Source organism: Parambassis ranga, chromosome 4, assembly GCF_900634625.1.
Source record: "Parambassis ranga chromosome 4, fParRan2.1, whole genome shotgun sequence".
NCBI lineage: Eukaryota > Metazoa > Chordata > Actinopteri > Ambassidae > Parambassis > Parambassis ranga.
The window spans coordinates 22,620,617-22,631,763 of NC_041025.1; the positions used below are offsets into that span (position 1 = coordinate 22,620,617).

General features: G+C 41.8%; 1 protein-coding gene across 1 annotated transcript; it reads right to left on the bottom strand.

Moving 5' to 3' along the window:
- Positions 1-183: 183 nt before the first annotated feature.
- LOC114434083 (calcium-binding mitochondrial carrier protein SCaMC-1) lies at positions 184-10,532 on the bottom strand. The gene is made up of 10 exons (XM_028402959.1): positions 10,019-10,532; positions 7,256-7,382; positions 7,091-7,178; positions 5,857-5,968; positions 3,517-3,675; positions 3,266-3,418; positions 3,070-3,177; positions 2,053-2,220; positions 1,796-1,946; positions 184-1,705 (listed from the first exon to the last, which is right to left on the bottom strand). Exons 1-10 carry the CDS (start codon positions 10,196-10,198, stop codon positions 1,524-1,526), a joined length of 1,428 nt encoding a protein of 475 aa, XP_028258760.1. The 5' UTR covers positions 10,199-10,532; the 3' UTR covers positions 184-1,523.
- Positions 10,533-11,147: the final 615 nt, after the last annotated feature.

Consider the following 11,147-nt stretch of genomic DNA (forward strand, 5'->3'; position numbering starts at 1 on the left):
AAGCCTCAGGGCTCAACTATATCTCATCAAATGACACACAAGGCTTCAGTGAAAGCTTGTGCTCTGTTTGGAGTTCATGCAATTTTCTTCTGAAAGTGTGAGATCCCAATGTGCTTAGTTTATTCTCATATTGATCAACACCGCAATTTCAGGGACAAAAAAATGCGTTGACATCTTCTTACATTTGTATTCAAATGTTTTTAATAATGTAAACACCAGAATCTATAAACCAAATATTGGAAAGAAAGGCAAGAGAACGAACGGGAAGGGTGCACAAGCCCACGGATATCTGAGAAAAAAAACACATAAGGCACATTTCTCCTACATTCAGCAACCTCTCTGAAGAGGTCCAGTAATGTCCAACATGAAGACAAAGTTTACTCAACACTCTAATGAAATCCACTCCCAGGCTAAATGTTTCTCTCAAACATGAATGACCGATGTGGAAATACAGTATTGCACTTAACAAGTTTCCTCAGATTTCTTAGTGAAACAGCTCCCTGTTCACATGGAAGCCAAGAATCGCTGTTATGTCAAGTTTATACACATAAATCTGTATCAGCAGAAACTTTTGTTTTCTTGAGATCACGAGGAGGATTTCGGAGAACTGGAGAAGAAATTAGTGTGAATACATACCTAAATATGTATTATAGTGTCTTTTTTTTTTAGTATAATATTGGTAATATGGTTTAGATGAGAATTTGATAAACTAGCTGCTTTACTGATGAGGAAACAATCCTTTGTTTTCTTATGGAAACAGGATAAACCCAGGGATTATGACATGAAAACAAGCTTTTAAAGTGATTAACTCATGACCATGAGATCATATCAGGAAAACAATTGTGACTTTTTTAGCTGGCAATTCTCTCCCGCGTGATAATTTAACCCCTCATCTAGAGAAATCTGTCTTCTGTTTTCTGTCACAGACAGATTAGCGTTAATTTAAATGATTTCAGATAACAGCAAACACTGCAAACACATCTGTTCTAGGCTTCCATGCACAAGGGAAATCTTACACAATATTTGGACAATTATAGAAAACGGACTTTTTCAGCTTTTAGTCTGATTATCTTTGATAATGACAGAATATATATATATATATTTATATATATCTTTGACTTCCTATCAGGATTAAAACTGGTACAAAAAGGTGCTTTGTTGGTCAAATATTTGAAGAACATGTGACTCTAATATTTGACCATTAAACCAAACAGAAGTGAACCTCTGAGTGTTGCTGTTTGCGTCCTGAGCCTCGCTGAGCCCTTAAGGATGTGCGTGTAAACACAGTCTGGACAAAAACATACATGACACCTTGTAGAAAAGTTGTTGTTGTTGTTCTCTTAAAGTAACATCACAGATAAGCCAGGCCTGCAGTCACTTTAAAACCCTCCACCACGGTGTCATGTGCACCAGTTTGAGTCCAGACTTTGGTGATCTACAATTTCTTTAAATGCCAGATGAAAGGAGGAAAGTGTTGTAAAATGAAAAATAGAAACAGACGCTGCACATGCTATTACTCTGAGTTACTTCTGAATACCCAGGGCGGACCGTGTGTACTCGTACACCACGTAGCTGATGCTGACAGCTGGTATAACCTTCATGAAATTAGGCAGGATGCCACGGTAAAGTCCAAAGAAGCCCTCCTTCTCCAGGATCTTCTTTACCATCAGGTTCATGGGCAGCTGCTCTGAGCCCTCCACAGAAGCTGAGGAAAAAAGAGTTTCACTTTTATTTCACTTGTATTTTTGTCTGTGTAAACATTACACATTACATAAATGTTTCGTTCACCACTTACCTTGTGCCTGCATCCGGGTGCGGATTAGAGCCAAGGGGTAGCTGGCCAGCTGGCCACAGGTGCTGGAGATGGTACCACAGCCCAGCAGCACCAGAACCCCTGGGTTGGCTGTGTCTTTGGCGTAGCGGGACAACCAGATGTTCTTCATGCTCTGAGGAGGGTTTAGGGTTTGAGAAGAAAGCAGAGGTGGCTGAGCTGATCTGAGGTCATTTTTTTACATTTTATTGAACATATTTTAAATATAATTAAAAACATACCTCATACACTGCCAGATCTATCCCGGCGTAGGGGATGATGCCCAGTATATTGGGAACGTAGCCCTTATAAAACGCCTTCACGCCCTCTTTCTTCAGGATTTTCTTGGCACAGTCAAACATTCCTGAGTACTGTCCGGTCTTCCTCAGGGTCAGACGGGTTTTCATCACCTGAACAGATCATCAGTGATATATTTGTCATAATCAATACATTTAAGAATTTATAAAAAAACTAACACATCCTAAAGCAACACTATGGAGGTCTTCAGCCTCCAAGTGTATTTCCAAAATCACTCTGATGGTACCCCCGTACATAAAGAAGACTACAAGATGTTCCTACCGGTACTTTACGGCACAGCCTACGTCACATCCGCCTCTCTCATTTTAACAACAAACGCGGGAGGAGGTGGAGGCAAAGTTTAAAGTCATGGCTGAAGCAGCTAATAAATTAAAGAAAGTAAACAATTAATTAATATTGGCAAGAACTGGAAAAAAACCGTTGTCCTATCGACGCAGGTGGCAGTTCCGGTCGGATACCGGTCCGTTAGGTAGCCTAACAGGGCTCAGGACAGACGAGGACAGCGAATCCGCGGTTCTTTTGAATGAAAGCCGGCTGAAATAAGGTAATATTGATTAAATACACGTTTAAACTGATGGACGTTTAACTGGTTACCTGTCTTACTGCCTGCATTCATTGTATTTGCGCCGTTTTATTGAGTTCCGACATTGATGGCTGTGATTAGCAGCAGTTAGCTGGCAGCGGTTGTCTTCCGGGTTCTGTGTGAAGGTGCGTGCGCATGCGTGTTGGTGTAGCTGCGGCCCACAGCAGCCTGAGTAGGTTTAAGTGAATCAAACCAAGAAAAGGAGCGAGCTGAAGGAGCCTTTTGTGTGAGACACACAGCTCCAGCTTTGAAGCAGTCATCTGACTGTAAGCAATTTCTCTAAAAACTCCCCAGTGTTGCTTTAAAAATGTCATTTTTTTATCCTTGATAATACCCTTCCTGTTAAACCTCTTCTTACCTCCATGGGGTAGATGGCGGTCTGTGCTGTGGCTCCAGCCAGTGATCCTGAAATGAACCTCTCGTGGGTCTTTACCTTCCCTGGTTCACTGGACAGCAGCTTTTTATACTGCCAAAACACAACTTTGTCATCATGAATTTGACTTTTGCGTTAATAGTACTATGATCATCAGACATGCTGAGGAGGAAACAAGTACCTGTTCATAAGCCATGAATTTAATGGCCGTCTCCGGGGCGATCTTCAGGACATTAATGCCGTTTCCTCTCCACAAAGACAGCACCCCTCCTTCTTTCAACATTTGCTTAAAACCACCAACCAGGCTGATTTTATTGCTTTTAGAAGCATGCACCTGCAAAAAAAAAAAGTTTGTGTTGCAGGTTCATGGATGTGATATCTAGAAATAATGAAGTCCATGATGAAGACGCTTGATTAAAATAATAAAATTACCTGCATGAAGACCTTCATCCTGTCCAGCGGGGCGGTTCCTGTACGGGACACGGCCCCTGCCATGGCTCCTGCCGCCAGCTGCCTCCACCACAAACCAGTTGTCTTCTCCTCCTCGGTGAACTCATCTGGGATGGCGAGGCTGTCACCGATGTCCAAAACCTGGACAACACAGTCGAGTCACAGGACACTTGTCTAAATCTCTGTGAGTTCACAGCTTCACCTTGAAGTTAATGCCTTGCTTCCTGGCACACAGGCCGCCTACTCGTCAAAGACTTGCATAACCACCACCATGCCGTGAGATTAATTACGTCGTGATTGCTCAGCACTGATGTAACGGTGACATGACATCTAAATCGGAAAACTGTGTTCAGGACCAGCTCCAGCACGGCCTCTTCTTTGAGTCAGACCACAAACCATAAATAACACTGTCATGCAAACAGCAGCAGCTAACAGACAGTATTTGTATCTTTATACACACAGAGGACTCCATGTGAATATGAATATCTTCAGAATATGATTCATCATTGTGATGATGTAGCTAGTGACTGTTTTCTACCATTGTGTATAAAGTGCATCATTAAATCCTGCTGTTTAATTTCAGATTCTGTGATGCTTAGAGGCTAATTAGTTTGATTGCCGTTGCTAGGCAATCAAACTCTTGTTCTCTCTTCTTTCTTCTTCTTCTTCTTTCTCATTCTTCTTCTTTCTTATTCTTCCGTACGTTCTGTACATTGACCGATTTCAGCCATTCAACTATCAAAAAAATTGAATTTTCAAAAAATTATAATTTTTCAAATATTAAGCAATTTCGGTGTCATTTTTAACATGGGAGTCTATGAGAGAGCCCTTCAACGAGGGTCATCTGCCAAATGTATCTCCTCCTACAAATTTCAAGCTACAGACTCCATTTTAGTCTTAAAACGCTCATTAGATGCTGCTCTATCAAACTTGTATTCAGAATTTTCTAGTTCTGAATCGTTTCCGCACGCCAGGCTCTCAAAGTTGGAGTGGTTTTTTAGGTCTGATTCTCCAGCAATTTAGAGCAATGCTTCAGCTGCAGCAATCAAACCTTTTCTAATATTGTGGTTGTTTCACAGTTATTGTGGGAATGTTACGGAGTGACCTATGATGAATTTGTAACCATGGCAACTTCACAACCAACTACAGGCCCAAAGCTGATCCAGCTTACAAAAATACTGAAGTTACTGTTGAATTATTTTAAAACAACAGCATAGTGTCCTTACCAACACTAAAAACATAATAAACTATATCTTCTAGTTTCATCTGCCAACACCTACGTACAGTATTTGCGTGTTCTCTCATGACCTAATAACACCTACCATGTCCACCTCCACCTCATAGATCCCCCCATCGTCCTCTAAGTCGAGGAAGAACCAGGTCCTCTGCTGCTGCTGAGGCTGCAGCAGAGCCATGGCCATCTGAACCCTTTAAAAAAACAAAGCTGCTGGTTCTGTGCGATAAACTCCTGGTTTACACAATCTCTCTCCTGTTCACAGGCTGATCGGGATCCTTCTAATCAAGTGTCCAGAGAGTCTGAATCCAGGGCTGCCAGGAACCACCTGGAAGGCTCTCTCTGCCATCAATGTCACCATGAACAGCTTCAGTCTGACTCTCCTCTCCTGTCCTGTTCTCATCTAGACTCGCTTCCTCTCACCTCATCCTGACGAGCTAATCCACCCACAGGTCAGTCTGAAATTAGCTTATCTCTGCTGAGCTTAGAAGTCGCAGGTTAAATTAACCTGCCAGTGAACAGAGGCAGCGAATGTCAGAGATTAGCCATTGACTGGAACTGGCTGTGTTTCTAGCATGCAACTGTGCTGCTATTCTGCCAGAAAATTCCCCGTAAATGTATCAGTAGATAATGCTGATTATATTAAAGACCAGTTTTGTAGCCAAACCAAAAACCAATCAAAAAGGTTTTCTGCCATGCTGAGCCTCTTTTCCCACCCTTTATATGCAGATTCATAAATTCCTGCGTTTCCTCCTCCTCCTCCTCCTCCTTTTCTCACCTCTGCTCCAAGTTTGAATGAATCTAATCTGCTGACGTAGACATGTTGATCTGCTGCCAAAGCTCGCTTCTAAATCCAGTAAGTCTGTCACGACTTTCCCCCTTTTGATGCTGTAATTGTTCATTTGAAGTGCGGGGCAGTCAAAAGGACACTGACGACGGACAGTTTTGCCTGCACATCTGAATCCATATGACGGACTGGTGATATCATTTGACAGAATCCTAGTGTTCAGGGCTGTGTTGTTTGTAGAGAACCTGTGATCGCAGACATGCATATAGAAACACACACACACACTCTGTGCTGCTCTTACCGTTGAGTGCTTCCAGTAGCGGATTATTTCCTGCAGGCTGGTGGCCGGGTTAAACAGGAAGTGCTCCCTCCATTCGTTCCAGTCCACAGTCATGGTGCCGTCCACATCGATACTGTACAAAGACGGACACACACAATGTCTCATGTGAGCTAGAATTAAGTCATAATGTATATTACATCAAATGCACACATCAAATATCGTACTTAAAAGAATATATGGAAGTTTTATAGAACCTAATTTACTTATTTGGCCATTTCCCCCTCTTGTTGGCCCTCAAATTAAAACTTAAAATCACAATTGTATATTGAGAATGCCTCTGATCATTTAACCCTTTAGCCACCATGATATGATATGTTTATTTAAAGCAATACTGTAGATCATTTCCATTTCATTTACAGAGAGCGATAACAGATACTGCTGGAAACATGCAAACAGAGATTAGGTTTACAATTCATGAAGACTGTCAGTCATCATAAACTGATCGTCTGTCCTCACTGCTCTGCTCTGTTTGACATTCATCCATCACTCTGAACAAACCTCACCTTCATGCACATCCTGCTTCTGCCATGTGTGGCTTCATATTTGGTTATGCAAATTACTGTGCTGTGTTGTAATCGCACACATGTGGAGGATCATATCACCTGACTGTGTCTTTATATCCAGATGTACTGTCATCAAAACATGAAATGAAGGCACGATGGCAATCAGTCGTCTCTTTAGTCTTTAGTAACAAATACAGGGTTTTTATGAAGAATATGTGAACTGTTTTATTTTGTGACTTCCTGTCCATCAACATGATTGACACATGTCTTACTTATATGTTTGACTGAGGACAGATCAGATGCTGCAGATGCACCATCCATGGCTAGCATGTTAGCATGCTAACTTCAGTGAATATCTATTTATTGTCTCTCACATTATGCTGAGACTTTTATTTTTTTAAACTGAATCCTAATTGTACGCTCAGTATTATTATAAGAATATCACATACAAATGCAAGAAAAACACGTTTTGTTATGTGCAGACTCTCCTTCTCTTTGAACACAAACACAGCCTCCATCTCCGTCAGCTCTTCTATCATGAGCCCTCAGCTGTCCTCCAGGCCGCTGTGCTGGTTATCAGTCCCTCACACTGGTCTCCACCTTAAACTTCTGCTGCATCAAGCTGCTTTCTTTCACTTTTAGTTAAGAACTCTCAGGTTTTTTTTCAAGTATCAGAAGCAGAACTGAAATACCTCTGAAGGATTTTCTGTGCGTCCTCCTTGCTGATTTCCAGCCCCAGATCAGCAAGTGACTGCCGGATTTCTGTGAAGTCTATTCGACCTGTGGGAAAAAAAAAACAGAAGTGAATCTAGGTCCAAAAGTCATGATGTGTCCCTGATAAGAGAATAACAGCGTACCATCGCTGTTTTTATCCAGGCTCTTGAAGGTCAGCCGCAGCTTCTTCTCGTGCTCCTTCAGGTACTTTGTGAACTCTTTGAAGTCCAGCCCCTCGTCTTTGTTTTGGTCTCCAGAGGAAATAATTTTCTGAAGGAAACCACACAGAATGTTAGCAGATCCAGTCCCTCCATGTGGTATGTTTCTGACCTGTTTGCTGCTGGCTGTCTGACCTCATCGTGAGGTGAAGGCAGAGCTTTGAGTTCCACTGTGACGGGAGATGATTCCACCATCTCCTTCTCAAACAGCAGCTGCTCGGTTCTGCCAGCCGGTGGCAGAAAAACACAGAAACCCTTTCTGACTTTATGTGAACTCACTTCCTGTGTGCACATTTAGATTGTGTCATCATCTGTCCCTTAAAATAAGTCCAGTTTTAACGTTTTTAATGGCCGATGCTGATCTTTATAGAGATATGCTGCAGATTCTTATTATTGTTATTAATATTATTGAGGCCAATAAGTTTGGCCACACTCTTCCCTGCATCTGCTTTTACCTTAAACTGCTTTTTAAAGTGCTTTTATATAGACTCCCTTAGTTTGTATAGGGATTATCTAAGATCAGGGAAGAATTTCAGTCATTAGTGTTGTTACTCACGTACACAATGTTGCATAACCTCACAAAAATGTGCTAATGCAAGATCTAGGGATGATGTCCCCATTCAAAAAGAGACCCGTAGAGCAGATTTGATCAAGATGAAATGAGTAAATACAAACTGCTTCAGGTTACAGTGAAGTTTGAAGCAGCCAGAGTGCATGTTTACTGCCTGTTATCGTTGTTGTTATCGTCTGTTTTTATAGCACCTGGTTGCTCACACCTCACTTTTTTTCCTGACTCACTAATGAGTGTGAGGAATGCAATATTATATTTGATCAGCAGAGGTGGGACCTTCGTCTCATGCCCTCACTGGCTGCCATAAACGTTCACCTACTGTTTGAACTTTGAGACATTTTCAGAAAGTCAGGAGATGCTTCAGCTTCCAACATGACGCCGACTGTTGGGTGAGCTGTGTGAGAGCTCAATGAAATGCTTCTTGTGTTTCCTTATCATGAAACTGAGAAAGATATGCTGGTAAATTATGGCACCAAATGTCTGCACATCCCAAGGACCTGTGTTAGATTTTTGAAGAAACAAGATGAACCACAGTTATGTGGTTGAATCTGAACAGACGCAGTTGGGCGTTTAGTGCCTTGCTCCACATTAAAGTGGAGAATACTATATATATTCCTAAAGGTAGGGTAGGAGATTTTGAAAACTCAGTGAGAGTCAGCCAGATTTGGAAAGTAAACACACGCCCCTTTCTCTCGGAGCTCACCCCGAAGCCACGCCTCCCAACCAGTCTGTGACTTCGGCCATCATGCACGTACCTCTCTGGTGCACACAGAGCAGGAAGAGAGTGACAACCAGCCAATACTCCGCACAGGGTCCACCCGGAGGATTGGCTGATGTTTTTAGTGTTTTATAGCTTCAGATGATTCATATTCTTCGTTTTAAAGAGAAACTGCCGGACTAATCGGTTGCTATCGGATTGTAAAGAGAAGTTACACTAATTTAACAAAAAGTGCATCAGAGTGAAATCTCCTCCAATCGATATACTTTCACAGCTGATTCTTCATTGACCTTTGACAAAGACACATTAAAGGTTCTCCCTGCTCCATCTGCTTTAATGGAGAGGTTAACAGCAGAAAGGTAACGTCAGTGAGTTTCATGCTACAGGGATCACTTTCAGATCCATCGGACCAGAGACTCAGAATCTTGGGATGCATGATGATGATGATGATGATGATATTTGTAATGGCTGCACAGCATGGATCATAATCTTAATATGTCAATACAAGAGACACTTTTCTGCAATAAGATGGAAAATATATCATTATTCACAAAAATGAGCTGAACATTGGCAAAGATCTCTTATTGTGAAGCCCCAGTGGTGTCAAATGTATTCACATTCATTACTTGAGTAGAAGTATAGATACTAGGGTTTAAAAAGACTTCTTTAGAAGTTAAAGTATCAACTCAAGCTTTTTACTCAAGTAAAAGTGTAAAAGTACTTAAAGTATAAAAGTAAAAGTAACGTGTGTGTGGGGGGGGGGTGTATTAAGGATAAAGGTTTAGGCTGTACCACTGTACCTCATAGAAAAAAGACAAATGTGTTGTTTTTTGTTGGCCATAGTGATTATAATATTATATTAATAAATATTCCCATCACCATGACAACCACACTAACAAAATGACTCACTAGTACACGATCACACATGGCTCCTACAAGCTGAAATAAAATATTCTATTTTTTAAATGTAAGGAGTAAAAGTAAAAAGTGAGCTGAAAAATAATTACTCCAGTAAAGTATAGATACCCAATATTTCTACTTAACTCAGGTAACGACGTATTTGTACTTCGTTACTTGTACTTGACTCTGGGAAATACCCATATTATATAGTGAAAGGTCCAGTGAGTGAGTTCTCTTGTTTTTTTTATGATATAAAATCTTGGTTAAAGCCCACATGTGCATGGTCACTGCTTTATTTATGATCAGTGGTGAGGTCTACACCATCCATAGTGCAAGAATGGAGTGAATGCACTTCCTCCTTTGAGAGTTATTGTTATAAACGGACACACTGCGCCCTGCTCAGCTCCCACTGGAACGTAGCACTATAATCAATATGTGTTCTGACTTTCTCTCTATACAAGGCATTCCTGTGGAGTGTTTACTATAGCTTATGCTCTACCTGAGCTGCCCCCTGCACGGATTTGATCCCCATTCCATCCAGGCCTGCCTTCAGCTCGGCCACATCCACTTTTCCATCCTTGTTCGTGTCCAGTTTGGCGAAAAGCTCCGCGTACGTCTTCGACGCATCTTCTGCGCAACGACAGTCCGTAAAAAACAGCTTCCTCACGGCTTGGTACATGTTTCTAATGAGGCCCGGAGAGCTTCACACAGGCAGCCAGACACACACTGGGCAATTATACTGCCGTGGAAACACACTCACACACACACACACACAGGCACAGAGCGGTTCCTGTGGTCGGTACTTCTGGTTTGAAGGAGTTGGATCGTCCCGTGTGCTTTCAGAGAGATTTCCGCAGCGCAGATTGAGCAGGAGCTGCTGGAAAAGTCCTCATGCGGTGGTTTAGTGTGGAATCCTGGGAGAAAACGAAAGATTTGTGGATTTACGGATGAGGTAGGGCTGGAAGAACCGGGCTGAAGGGTGGAGAGACTTGCCTGAGAATACCTCCTCTTTTTACTGCGCGCACACAGACACACCCTTTACAACAAAACACACACACACTACTGTGTTTTAAGTGTGTGTTCATGCTGTATACTGGCGCGTACTTTACGCATCCTTTCCATCCTTAGTGCTTTATTGTGACTTAATAGTTCTGTTGTGTGGTGTGTTGTGGTTTGTGGTGCAACATCCCCACACACACTCTCTCAGATACACTTATGCCGTATCCTGCCCTCCACTGTCGGCTCCATAGTAAGTCAGTGAGTCATAGTCACAGGAATCCGACAGCTGCTCCACACAACGTTTATTCCCTAAAGATTTAAAGTGTGTGCCCATTTCTTCTTAGAGTGTAGATGTTGTGTTGTTGGCTTTTGTATGCTTTTTTTTTAAAAGATTCCTCAATCCAAAAAAAAAGGTAAATAAAGCCTTTGAAGTGCATCTTTGTGTATTTGCGCATCTTTATTTTGCAGCGAGTTCCATCAGATTAACCCTTATTTTGTGCCTTTGTTTTTTAAAAAAAAAGTGTATGTATACATTTTTTTTTATGATTTGAGAGAGGATTGTGCTGCAGTTCCTAATTTGTACCAGGAGGTGGCGGCATATGTTACATAACAGCAGCTGGTTTCACTCG